Genomic DNA, 13,849 nt, shown 5'->3' with positions numbered 1-13,849 from the left:
CATATATCCTCAATACTGCGACAAGATACGCATTTGTTCTGTGGAATCAGTATAAACAGTAATATTTGAATATTCCAGTTTAAAGATGGACAGTAGTATTTAAGTAATTTGGGAAGTTTAATGGTATGTGATTTTTTGAAAGTTCTGAGAATTGTTGGATCTGGAAAAAGTTGGGTTTTTTTTCCTAGATTATTCACATGACCTTTTAAAGTTTTCAAATATACACTTACTAGTAGTCTGTCAAACATTTAACCAAGGGTATTTTGGGACAGTAAAAGATACACTGCCTGGTTATTTTTTATTTTACAGTTGTGATGGACTACATGTGGGAAGCTGCAGGTCACAAAATACAAAGCTTTAATGTGTTACCTTTATCTTAAATCTTGCCAAGTATTATAAAGATGAAAACTCATTTGAAGGTGGCAAGTACTCTGTATATACTGCAGAGAATCAAGCAAATGGAACCATCGCTTATTTGGTTGTGGAATGGGAGATAAAGCATGCCCTATCATAGAATCCATGCATTAAATATATGGCAGTGATATATGGTTTGCCTTCCACATTTCTTCTCACGGTCACTTCCTACTAGCTTTATGTTTGGGAAAGATCAGAATGTAAAGTTTTAGTTCATTGAGCTGCTGTGAAGCTGTGAAGGATCTTTTTTTTTGCTAAGAATGTGGTGATCTATGAGTGAACTGGCTATGTGAGTGTTGCTGTATGGCCTTGTAAGATATATTCCGCTTTCTAGGAGTACAGCCAATTGTAGTTATTATTTCTTCCTTTTCTGTGGAATAGAGTATTAGTTTGTCTTTCCCCCCAGCTTCCATTAAGGAATGTTATTCAAACTATGAATGTAAATCATTACTGGGTTTGGGTTTTTTTTCCTGTAAAAAATTCATCTAGGAAGCAGACTTCTGTCTTCTGTTGTTCTTTTCCAATAACATTCCTTAAAAGGAAAAAAAAAGGCAAGCTTGAAATGACTTTCCAGACATTTTAGTGATGGAAATATTTCTAAGAAGTTATCAGGTATCATGTGTGCAAACAAATTAAAGCTTCCTTTATATTTAATTTTCATTGATAGTGCAGCATTCCTACTAATTCTTTAACTAAATCTTTTTCAGTGTGACTTGATTTTATTTTTCCATAACTATGATATGTTCCCACAGAGATTTCTTATAATAATTAAAAATTTCTGAACAGTTTCTTTGCCTCAAATTGTGCACAACGAGAGACAATATATAAAATGCATATTAGAATGTTGCAATGGTGACATAGGGTGCTAACTGATGGGCGGTTTCTGTGAATTTGCCCAAGTAACTTCATATATATTTGAATGCGCGTAATATTTTGTTTCTTTCCTGTCTGCAGAGTTCTATATGAAGGGAAGGAACGCATCATTTCAGGCTGCGAGGTGATTCAAGCTACTCCTTATGGTCGTTGTGCTAATGTTAACAACAGTTCAGCTTCTTCTCAACGGATCTTTATCACATATCGAAGGGCTCCTCTAGTACGACCTCAAAATTCATTGGCAGTGACCGATATCTGTGTTATTGTTACCAGCAAAGGAGAAACTCCTCCTCATACATTCTGCAAAGTAGATAAGAATTTAAATTGTGGTATGGTGAGTATTTAAAAGCTTGAGTGTCTCTTTTTTTTTTTTTTTTTTTTTTTTTTGAAACCCAACGAACCAACCCAAAGGAGTAGCTCTTTGAACTTTTCTTAGCACTGTTATAATTGTGTTCTATCACTACATCATAATTCTTTCATTCTATATACCATGTGTGAGACTTCACTTTTGTAGGTTTTGTTGCTCTGATTTCCTTTTGTGTTAGGAATTACTTCTTCATACTGATTACTCACTACTTCAGTTTGCATATTCATGTCTAGGTGCTATTTAGGAATAGTGTGATGGATTTTTTTTTTTTTTTTTTTTTTTAAATCTTGTTCCTGCCCCCCTTTGGTGATGCTGACACTCTGGATGAATCACAAACACTTTTTTTTAGTTATTAATAATGCCTATGTTACTAAGACACGCAAGAATGATAATTACTGCTTACTGTAATGAGAATTACAGTTCTTCATGTACTTTTTTTTTCAGTCAGTTCGCTTTTATTTCGTCTGTTTTGCATTTAGTTTACTCAGACTGAAATAAGTGATTTTTTTCAAATGGCAAAGTGTATTTAGACAAACTGCAAAACCACTATGTAAATAACCAGTTTATGGAAGTACGATAAATCTTCAACTGATGATGTTTAGAATTTCACTTCCACGGATGAGGTTCCCATAAAAATCTCCTTCTAAATAACCAAAAAAATGTGAAGCTGCAAATGATCTGCTTCCACTTTTCCCTGTTCTTCTGTTGGAATAAGTCAGAGTAGTGTGGTGGTGTGATTATTTTACGTAAATCCTGTAATCTCCAAAAAATATGAGAAGGGTGAATTCCTGATTTCACAATTAACATGCACTCAGCAGCCAACCAGTCATTTTATTCTGTAACGCTTTTTATTTAAATGTCTGCTCTGTTTGTAATATTGGGAGTATATTCAAATGCTTATACTTGATTCCTCTGCTGCCTGTTGTCATCTTTGCTGGTTCTAAGATGAAACTTGTGTCTTCCAGTGGGGTTCCAGTGTGTACCTTTGTTACAAGAAGTCTGTGCCAGCTTCTAACTCTTTAGCATATAAAGCTGGTAAGTAATGTTAGAAGCACTGTCTAAACATGCTAACAGAAGGATTTGAATGCCTTGCTGAAATTGAATAATAATTTTCAAAGCTTAAGTGCTGTCTGTCAGTATTCTGTTCCTAGAGCATGTCAGTTGAAATCAACTCCTATAATGCCTCTTTGCAAGCCTCACTTTTTCCCAGGGGAAAAAAAAAAAAAAGCCTAAATAGGAATAGCATTGCTCTTTATTAATTTAGTTCTTATCACAGCAGGTTTGGTAGCTTAGGACCTTTAGCGGAAAGCTTAGCAAGCATTTCAGATGTAACAAAAGACTTCATATTTCTTGTGTTGGTGATGATGGAGAAGGAGTAATTAAAAATTCTATTCAACCTTACTCATATCTCTTTTTATGTCTCACAGCTAATGCAACATCTTTCATTTAATTTGAAAATTAAATGTGTTTCTTCCCTTCAGTTCCACAACTATTCACTTGTTTCTTGTTTGAGGAGAGTGGAAAATATAATGAACAATAAATGACAAAAAGTATTTTCTTTTAAGTCTGGCTTTTATAAGTTTTTTAATGCATTGCTACAGATTATTATTTTTTTTCTGAAGTCAAAACTTTCAGAAGAGTTTCTACTGAGCACTACGTGCACCAAATTCCTTTGAAAGGAATAAACTACCAAGTAGAAGTGGTAAGCATAGATAATTAAGTCAGTGTACCATAATATAAGCTAGATGAACAGCAATAATAAACCAATGCTTGTGTGCCTATTTTCTACCAGCAAGAGTTAGATATATTTATGAAAACTGAACAAACTATTTGTTTAAATTGAACATAATGAGTGATTAGCAGAAAATGTGGACAGTTAGCTAGTTCATCCTATTTTCAGTGGAGGTATTGCTGCTGTTTTTACAGTAGATAAATAACCACTTTCTTCATAGGAATTTCTTTGTAATAAAATCCATTCCAAAGGCACATTTAAATAGTACAGGTAATTCCCAACTGGTTTAAGGTAAAAATCTTCACTAATTAGTTTTTACTAAGTACTGTTTTTCGAGCACTTACCAAAAGAGAGTGCTTCAGTATTCGTACACAATTTCTAGATGTTTATTACTTGGATGACTTAGTCTTACTGTCAAATGTGAGAGTTTCTTCTCCTGCCAATGTAATATTCGGTTAGAAAGTCCAGATGACCAACAGACTTTGCTGTATGTTGTGGAAAATAATTGCTTACATTGTTTAGAGCTTGCAGAGCAAATGTGCTTACTTTTCCTTCTCCCATTCTGAAGGCTTAATTTTCAGATATCCTCAAGAGAACTATGAGTCATTCCCACTGTCAGAATCTGTACCTCTCTTCTGCCTTCCTATGGGAGCTACTATTGAGTGCTGGGACCCACAAACCAAATATCCACTACCAGTGTTCTCAACATTTGTACTGACCTGCTCTTCTGCAGAAAAGGTATGGCTCCACACTGTGACTAGTTTTTGCTTTTAGTTCAAATGGCTGCTGTGGAGATAAATTGGCATTTTTTCTTCTGTATTTGAGAAATACTACAAAATAAATTGTTAAATACTTCCCTTATAAAATTGTATTTCTTAAGCCTTCATGTAAGACGGAAGTAAAGCAAAACAGGAAGTAGCTGGAAGAGTATGTGCTGTTCAGTCCCATGTAAGCTGAACCGTACACTTAACAAAACCAAAACTCACAGCACGTGGATTTCCCTGTTCTTTCAAGTAAGAAGTTTCTGGGAAATGTAGCCTACATATTAAAGAGATGTTCACTTACCACATGTGTTAGCAATGTTTAAGTTGTTATGGTTTTCCTATGGTTACCTTAAAAGCCACTTCTGTGTGAATTTGTGTAATTTGGCTCTGTAGGTATCTATATACTTGAATAGGAAGATAGTTACCAGAAAACAGCAGGGCAGGGAGAGGAAAAGTATGTGCTGAGAGGTAGCATGTGAGAGGCTCTGACGAACTGATGAGCTCTTGAGACCAGTGATCCTGTTGAATTTACATGAAGTGATGCATTTGGAACACCAGCCATCTGCCAAATCCGTATAAGGCCACCAGCACACATGGGCACCAAAAATGTGTTGCATGACTCAGCCCACATGTGATAAGGCAGTGTCTGCTATACACAGAGACTACAGGGTTATAGGTACACCTGATGAAGGAGGGGAGCCCTTGTTTGGGGTTGGTCTCCCAGGTGTTGATTCAGCTTGCCAGCTGTGTCTGTGTGTGTGTGAACTGCATGAGGGAATAAGTGATTGTAATGTGTGATTAGCTCTCTGACTAATAAACAGCAGTTTGGCTCTATTAGTGTTAACAGGTCAACTTCCACTCTGACTGAGTCCCCTGTCAGGAAAATTTATATACTTCTACATTTCCAAACAACAAAAAAAGTCTTTCTCCAATATATTAATACTTCTTTTGCAAGGAGGAATGCAGTACCTGCCAGTATTTTTCTCAGAGAGAATATATACTGTGGTATCCATCTTTCCCTGTTCTCTTTTTGCAAAGCTTGCCAGAACAATTCAGTAAATTATGAAGCTGTGACAAAGAGGGAAGGAATATTAGAAAAGGTTGGTAGCTGTTTAGCTTGATAAAATGAGTGAAGTCAAAGCTAAAATTATTTTATTGTTTAGTGTGCTAAAGATAGGGGAATTTACTGAGCACAAGCATTTCATGAGAGGGTTTTGTTTTGTTTTTTTTTACCATAATGGTTAATGGATAGGGTTTTGTCACAGCATGCAGTTTGGTTCCTTCCCTTTCAATTTACTGAGTATGAATACTTTGTTCAGTAAAGTGCAATGAAAAAGAAGGAGAGAGGCACAAGCGTCCAAAGCATTTCATTTATAAGGATACTTTGTGTATGTTTACATAAATGAAAAGGCATTTCACAAGCTACCCGCAAAAGCACTGTAGTGTGTGTGCAAACACCAAAGACTTAAGGATACTTCGAAAGTTCTAATCCAATCTCCTGTTAAATACTGGGTCTGCTCAGCTGTTTTTCTTCACCTTTTAGGTTTATGGTGCTGCTATTCAGTTTTATGAGCCTTATCCCCGGGAGCTGCTAACAGAAAAACAGCAATTGCAGCTGGGTCTCCTGACAGCTGTAGAGAGGAAAGTGGTTACTTCCAAGTCCATCAATTCCAACAAATGCATCTGCCTTCTCTCACACTGGCCTTTCTTTGAAGCATTTCGAAAATTTCTTATGTTCATCTACAAACTCTCTGTCTCTGGACCTCATCCTCTTCCCATTGAAAAGTATGTAAAATATTTTTCAAGTTTATGTGGGAAGGTAGTTATATTGGCTCAAGGAGTCATGTGATTTATACATGTCACACTTACTTAGTTGGTATATTTGCTCCATCCTCTTGCTTGAACTGTGTAACATATGTTATACTGATAGAAATTACTGCTGCTTCTGTTTAATAGTAGTGGCTTTTGCAGTGCCAGGAAGGTGAACTGGATTTTACTGTGGCTTTCTGTTAGAATGTGTCAAGCCTGTTTACCTTTCTCTTAATGACATCAAACACAGAAAATGGCTGAGCTATAAGATACATGCTAACGTTTGCAGTCCTGCATTTTAGGTTAATAAATACAAGCTCAGGGACTGTGCGCACTAGCAATGAATATCTGTGTCTGTTTCCAAGCACTGCAACTAATGCATAGCATGGGGGGAGAGAGACAGAGAGAACGCGCGTGCCTGCGTGTGTGTGTGCATAAACTCTGTAGAGGATGCTTTTCATGGTCCTAAAAGTTGCTGAAATACGATGCTACCTTCAAAATTGTATTGGATATCTGGCAGTGAAGTATATAGTTTCTCTTAGCGAAGCCTCATTAGAAACTCTGTAGAATGAGGTTAGGCTGCCTGGGATTTTAAATGGCTTGCCTAAATGCCAGTGTGTTTTTATCTTTTGCATATGTATCTGAAGATGCCAGTATTAATTTTCATGCATTAAATGTGAGTGAACGGAGCTTCTTTGTTTCTGTTTGCGTAAATAGGCTCTTAAACTTATCAAACCAGTAAATAAATCTTAACGGCCTTTCTAAAACTTGGTACCATAGTAATTCCGAAATGTGATTAACATTGTTTTTCCCCCCTGATGAGTCCCTGGTGCTGGTTTTCTAACAGCTTGACTTCTTTCCAGGCACATATCCCATTTTATGCACAATATACCTTTCCCTTCACCACAAAGGCCAAGAATTCTGGTGCAGGTAAGTAAAACATTTGCTTCCATTTTTAGTTACAATAATTGCAAACCCTCTTTCTTGCTTTTGAAAGCCTGGTTTCTTCCTTTAGGCTTTTTACTCAGCTTTGAATACCCATCTGCTGGAAGGGAGAGAGGAGGAGATGGATGGGTTGGCCTTCTCTTTCATTGGTATAAACCTGGGGTAACTTAGCAAAGGAGACTATTTCAGACTTCAGGTGGTGTGGGTGGCAGCAGCTTCCTACTTGCGCTTTTGAAATTTCTGGCATATATTATCCTTTCATTTTATAGGCACCATTTGCATTACCTCAGTGGGGGGGGGTAGTTTGTTTTCTGTCTTTCTCTCACTCGTCCACCCACGACTATGGGTCAAAGGTTAGTCCCCTGGGGCACTGTCTCTTGTGCTTCTCTGTTTAATCACCTAGCAGCAGTCACATATTCAACACTGAGTCACAGGCAATTTCCTGTAACTTCTGAGAATCGTTTCAGTGACTAATACAAGCTCTGTTGACCTAGTGAACACAAGTTGCAAATGATTTGTGTCTCTTACATGACATTGTGACTCTGTCTGCCAGGCAGTTTATGAGACTATGGATATACATTTATATTGGAATATTATAGTGTATTAACTTTGGAGTTGTCCATATCAATCACATACTACTTTATGTGTTTCAGCTTTCTGCCCATGATGCATTAATATTGTCTCAGCCAGTTTCTACACCATTGCCATTAAGGTATCATTATTAATGCTTTAAATGTATGCTACTTGAAAAATTCAGATGCAAATGGGAATGAGTCATAGAAGGAAGCCAAACATTACTGCAATATTATTAGATCTTATAAAGAGAAAACTCAATACACATTTATGATATTATACAGTTTTGTCTTTTTGACATAGACCTGTCCCTTGTGGAAGAATAATATCACTCATTATCCTGAAGTAAAGATGAATTGCCAGATTATTGTAGGAACTCGAAAGAAAGAAGAAGCAGGCTGTGATGAAAAAAATGCATGTATTTAAATATCTTGTATTTTCAGAACCTGTGTAGTAAGCAAAACTTTTTTCTAATAGCATATATAGACTGTTGGGTTTTTTTCCGTTTTCGGATCCCAGAGAGACATTTACGTCAAGCAGTTATGTGAAATCAGTCAATGCACGAGTGTGCAAACATTTCAGAAATTCAGAAGCATACCTAAAAATTGATATTTGTGCTTGAAGGTTGATGCAGTCTCTGTGGATACTGCCTGCATCTTCTGGGCTGGACGTCCGTATGATTTTGACATGGGGTTTTGTTTGGATGGCTTTGTTGATTTTTGGTTTGTTTTTAAGTTAAAAACCAAAATATTCTTCCTTTTTTTTTATTTCTCCTCGCCCCTTAAACATTATCATGTAATATTCTGTATGCAGAAGAATCCCATGTTTAATCATATCTGTTACACCGCCTCTTAAGTGAAAAATTGCAGCCAGCCACCAAACTGCAAAGTAACATGTAAGCACTTTTCTAAGGACAGATTTTACACCCCTGTGCTCTTACAGATGTCATTACAATTCCTAAATGTGTACAGTCCAAACAAATAAAATGGAGTCTAAACTGTAGAAACTACATGCATGTTGATATCAGAATGATGGATTGATTTTGCTTGACTAGTATTAGAATTTGATACTGTGATTCTAAGATCAAATGGATACTCTAGTTCACAATTTTTGCCTGAGGTAATCCATCCTGTGAAACTACTGGTGTTATATGTGCTCAGATTAGTTGTTAACCAGTTAGATCTGTTTTACTGTTATGAAGAAAAGATGCCTGTGCATACGAGAGAGATGGCCATAAACAATGCAAACTCAGCAGTAGCATGATATAGCATATATTTCTTTAGCAATAGAGTTTGAATTTAGGTTTCTTTGTGGCAGTACAAGTCTCATATTGAGGTGATAGCCATTAAATAGATAGGTAGATACTTGATGTGTGGTATTATTAGCAGCACTCAACTAGTTAATCCCAAACAGTTGTCGGAAGTTTGATAGCAGTGACTTTTTTTTTTTTTTTTTTTTTTTAACATCCTGTAACATTCTTATTCTATTCCCCGTTCCCACCCACCCCTTAGTGGAGCAAACTTTAGCACTCTGCTCATGAATCTTGGACCGGAAAACTGTGCCACTCTGTTGCTCTTTGTATTACTAGAAGGCAAGATCCTCCTCCATTCTCTTAGACCAGCTGTGTTGACAGGAGTTGCTGAAGCTGTAGTAGCTGTAAGTACAAAGTGTTCTGTACAGCAGAGAGAGAAATCGGTTCAAACTCCACAGTTGTTGCAAGGCTTTTTTAGGTTAAAATGATTGATGCACTAAATGATCATTTTTCCCAGCAATAGCATTTAGTTAAAGTGCCCTAGCATGTCTTAATATTATAACTATTAGAATGATCAACATTTTTGCATAGGTAACTAAGAGATGTGCCATAAATAAGTGGTCAAACTTGAAGACTCTTTTCAGACAGTGTTACAAGGCTTCTAGCAATTTCAATTTGCTGCATGTAACTTCTTAGGTTTTATTGTACAGTGTCTGTTGTCTTGTTTTAATGCATTGATTTCATTTAATTTTTCCTTCAGATGATATTTCCATTTCAGTGGCAATGTCCATATATCCCTCTCTGTCCTTTGTCTCTGGCCACCGTACTCAGTGCACCTGTTCCATTTATTGTTGGAGTTGATTCACGATACTTTGATCTGTATGATCCACCACAGGATATTGTGTGCATTGACTTAGACACAAACATGGTGTACATGTAAGTTCTACGGAGTTTTTACATTTATCTGTAGATAGAGAGATTGCTGAAATGCTCGGGAGATAAATATGGTTCATTTCTTACTGTCCTCTGTTCTTTTCTCATTTCTGATGCTTCATAGCAAATTAAAACTTACTAAGTCAAGGGTCAACACTTGCCGCTGCTTATAAAAATGTGATGCAGATGTTACTATAAATTTATTAACAATGGTAATGTGTTCTGGTTTATTCTTCCACTTTGAGTACTGCTGATTAGGGAAATGGGATAAAAGCTAGAAAAGAGGAAGAAAAATTATTTTGGTTTTTTTTTAATGCCCCACCATTTCTTTCATTTTCACCTTGACCTGCCACTTTTGAATTTGGTTTGCCTGTGTTCAGTGACTATTGGTATGAACATGAGTTCTTCAGGACCCTTCATGACAGCTTTTGACGCTGTCTTGCACTCAGGGCACTTTATGTTTGTGTAATAAAGAAATTTTTCTGAAGTTACAAGAGCCAAATTTCTGGTGAGATCAGTCAAGCAAAATTTGGTGTCTCGACTACATTCAATCTCAAATATTGTCACTTAATTACTACGTTTCTAATGCTTTTCTTAAAGTGTAGGTGTTGCAGGAACAGTTTCTTCACACCTTGAGGAGACCCTAATTCAGAGTAACTCTTCTGTTTTTCTGTAATGTATCTAAATGAGAGTACAAATAACTGAATTGAAAATTCAGTTGTTTCAGGTGTTTAATTTAGTAACTTTATGAATAACCTTTCCATTTTAAATTAATTAGATCATAAATAGAAAGAGGCATCTAAGCTAATTCAGGATGAGGCTGAACATCACTAAATAAAGTGCACATCTTTTCTCTGTGAAAATATACTTTTACTTCATCTCATGTCACTTTTTAACTCTTGACTTTTGTTTTTACTAACTTCAGTTAGAATTAGTCATTTGATTTATGGGTCAGTTGAATGCTTTCTTGATTTTCATTGTGTCAAAAGGACCCTTCCTCTACTGAAGCAAATGTTTCCTTTACATTACTGAAATGCTTTGTTTTATTAGTAGCATCAAAGGAAATAGTAAACAATGGAGCAGACTGTGTTTATTTTTTATTTGGTTTTTTTCTCTGTCCCCTAGGTCCCCATTAAAAACACTGCAAAATGCATTTTCGTCACTGTATATCAAAGTATTATGCCACCAAAAGAATAATTATAATAGGTGTTGTGAAAGAAGAATGTATTGAAGAAACTCAAGGAAGATAACTTGTTTATATGAAGATATTTGCAGTGAGAAATACCTGAATATTTTTGTTCATAAGTAGAATGGAAGTTGAAGACTGGGTTGCACAAAAATGAAGGAGATAGAAACAGGGGATTTAGTAAGGTGATAAGGATGTCAAGATTCTGTTGGGATGACTGCTAGAAAGACGAAGTACCAACTTTGCTCGGATTGGTTACTGAATGAAAAACCTACCAGTGGCTGACCTTTTATGAGGCACTCAACTGGAAAGATTTTTGCGCCTTCTCTTTTACTGTTTTATAAGTCCATTTCTCTTCCAATAGACAACTGATCTTTTTTGCTGCCCATTTTACATGTATCTCATCTGTACCACTTATTTGACGTCGGTAAATGTGAGGTGTTGGTACCTACATTACAAAACTTTTTAAACCTGGAAATGAGGATATTTTTCAGTCTTGGAGATGTGTAGATAAAATGAAATAAAGCCCTTTGTGTTGAAGATCATACTCACTAATAACGCGGTATTTTAGAATTCTGTAAAGATTGATGTTCCATTTTATTTTATCCACATCTGTTTCTGCCTCTCTTTATTTCTGTGGCAGTGCTGCTTTTTTAAAAGCATTTAACAGCACTGTTGCTTACTTAAACTGTGTACTAGAAGCATAACATCTGAAAAATTAAGTATTTTCTAGTATATCAGTCTGGCTGTCTAGTGTCTTTTTAGAGCAAGTTTGCTGCTATCTTCCTTATGATAGACTGGAGATTTATTTACTGCCAAAAAATACTGAAGGCCTTTTATTCATTCAGCAGCTTCTTTAATGCCTTTTTTTGGATGTTTTCAACTGTCTCTGTGAAAGTAACACTGAAAGCTGGTTAAGGAAAGTAGCCTTTTTAGGGCAAAGATTTGAAAGTTTGTTTTATTTTTATAGCAAGATTTTTTTCCTTGCATTTTTGGAACAGTACTGCTTATATTGTTTATAGGCATGCCATTATGGTGGGGAAAAAAATGGGCAAAGGCATTTGTAAGAGTGCATCTTTTCATTAACTCCTAAAACTTTGGCTTCCTTTCTAAGATAGTTCTGTGTTGGTGCCAGTTGAGCAAATAATAATTGAACAAACATTTCACTGATGCAAAGTGCAAAACAGGCATTGACAGCATCAACTTGGATGGTAATAACTGATTAGGTCTTTTGGCCACAAGGTTTGCTGTACTCTCTGTTACGGCAATTGTCCCCCACCTTCTGCCTTCCAGAAAGAGGCGTAGGAGTTCTCAGGATTTACTCCCTACTCTCTCTTTTTATATCCAACTGCTTAAACAAGGTCTGGCATTGTACCCGTTGTCCTTCTAACAAAGATGAGCATCCCTTTAGGCCAATTTACCCCATTGCTTAATCAACCACGTAATTTTCAAACTGTGAACTGAATTGCTGGTCTTCCTAGTCCCTGCTAGCCTGTGGTTGAAGCTGGAACTGTGTCACCATAGACATGTTACAGCGTACCAAATGACCATAAAGCTACCAGACTGGTCTTCCAGCATTTTGCTGGAAAAAGTTCATGTTGTATTCCGAACTGCCTTTATTTGTATCAGTAGCAGTATGGCAGGTTTAAGGTAGTGTAGACTTTGCATAGTAATCACATACAGATTAGTGTGCTTAAATTATATTAGCAAGACTGATAAAATTCTGAAGGGGACATCAGCTAAGTGAAACTTCAACTAAAAGTGAAACCTCAACTAAAAAGTCTAAATCAAATCTTAATGCAGATCCTTCTTACAGACTGGAGAAAATTCTACTCGTAACTCAATTTATAGTGTTCTCTATCTGAAGAAATGAAATTCTGAGTTATGTCACTCCCATTTTTTTATTTTGACAAATATGGACAGTAACAAGATTTCTCTCTTTTCAAAACAATTTCTTTTTTTTTTAGTTACTACGTTCTGAAAATGAAGCAACTTAGGGCTGTGGAAGCTATTCTTTTTTATATGGTCTGTATTTTATATATCCTTTTTCCCCTCCCTTGTGTTTTAGATCAGATGATAAGAAGACCACCAACTGGAAGCAGTTTCCTAAGAAGCCTTGTAAAAGTTTGCTCAGCACCTTAAAGAAACTGCACCCACAGCTGGCAGCAGGTGAAATATATAAAATAAAATGGGAAGGGGTAAGAACAGAAACTGCCTAAAGCAGGGAAAGTAAATATTCAAAGAAAACTACTAAATTTTCTGATACACACCTAAGAGTCTTAAATTATAGTTAGTATATAAATGTAAGGACTTCATTCTATCATATGTAGTGTGAATTATTTTTTTAGACTTTTATTTTCTTTGGTGTGACTTCTTAAAATTTAGGCTTTTTTTTTGGCGTTTACTCATGATTAAATTATATTTAAACAAAGATTCAGCTAAAACACATTTGGATCTCAACCTAGAACAATATTCACAGTTCTGATCAAAAATAATAGAGGAAATGGGGGTATGAGTAAAATAACGTTGAATATCTCAGCTATTGTGCCGATACTGCGGAATATCTCAGATAATGACTATTCTACAAAAATAATCAAGTAACTATATTTTGACAAAGTATTTTGTCAAAAGAAAAAGAAAAACTGACCATCTTCAGCCTAATGACTTAGGTAAGAGCAAAGTTGTAGCTGACCTAACAGTTCTCAGGTATTGCTTCTTTCTGACTGTAGACGGTCTCTTTAAGGTAAGCTGTTTCAGAGTATGTTAGGTTGCATCATTATGGAGAAGACAATGATAGCCTCATAGGTATACAAGATACATAAAATTTGTAAGTTACCGGAACAGAAAAGTGCATTAATTAACAGGTAGGTGTTCTTGCCTCAATTTTCTATAATTTGTTTGCAGATAGCCTTTACTTCATCTGTTAGAAAACTTCAACTTTTCTTTTGGTTTTATCAGCAGGGAATGTCATGCAATCTGCCTGATATAGAACTACTGCCTA

General features: G+C 36.0%; 1 protein-coding gene across 5 annotated transcripts in view; it reads left to right on the top strand.

Annotated features, from left to right (window-relative positions):
• Nucleotides 1–13,849, top strand: part of DENND4C (DENN domain containing 4C) — a 78,876-nt gene that overhangs the window by 31,130 nt on the left and 33,897 nt on the right. For 3 of the 5 annotated variants that reach the window (XM_030005702.2, XM_041120648.1, XM_030005701.2), the window contains exons 3-11: nucleotides 1,369–1,621; nucleotides 2,620–2,689; nucleotides 3,955–4,124; nucleotides 5,694–5,935; nucleotides 6,823–6,889; nucleotides 7,558–7,616; nucleotides 8,989–9,133; nucleotides 9,490–9,665; nucleotides 12,917–13,017. In XM_030005702.2, coding sequence (XP_029861562.1) covers nucleotides 1,369–1,621; nucleotides 2,620–2,689; nucleotides 3,955–4,124; nucleotides 5,694–5,935; nucleotides 6,823–6,889; nucleotides 7,558–7,616; nucleotides 8,989–9,133; nucleotides 9,490–9,665; nucleotides 12,917–13,017 — 1,283 coding nt within the window. Of the gene's footprint in view, nucleotides 1–1,368; nucleotides 1,622–2,619; nucleotides 2,690–3,954; nucleotides 4,125–5,693; nucleotides 5,936–6,822; nucleotides 6,890–7,014; nucleotides 7,054–7,557; nucleotides 7,617–8,988; nucleotides 9,134–9,489; nucleotides 9,666–12,916; nucleotides 13,018–13,849 lie in introns of those variants that run through there. The other 2 variants (XM_030005703.2, XM_030005704.2) reach the window with 2 other exon arrangements.

This window comes from Aquila chrysaetos, chromosome Z (genome assembly GCF_900496995.4).
Source record: "Aquila chrysaetos chrysaetos chromosome Z, bAquChr1.4, whole genome shotgun sequence".
NCBI lineage: Eukaryota > Metazoa > Chordata > Aves > Accipitriformes > Accipitridae > Aquila > Aquila chrysaetos.
The sequence above is the reverse complement of the archived record's forward strand: the minus strand, read 5'-3'. Positions and strand labels throughout refer to the sequence as shown.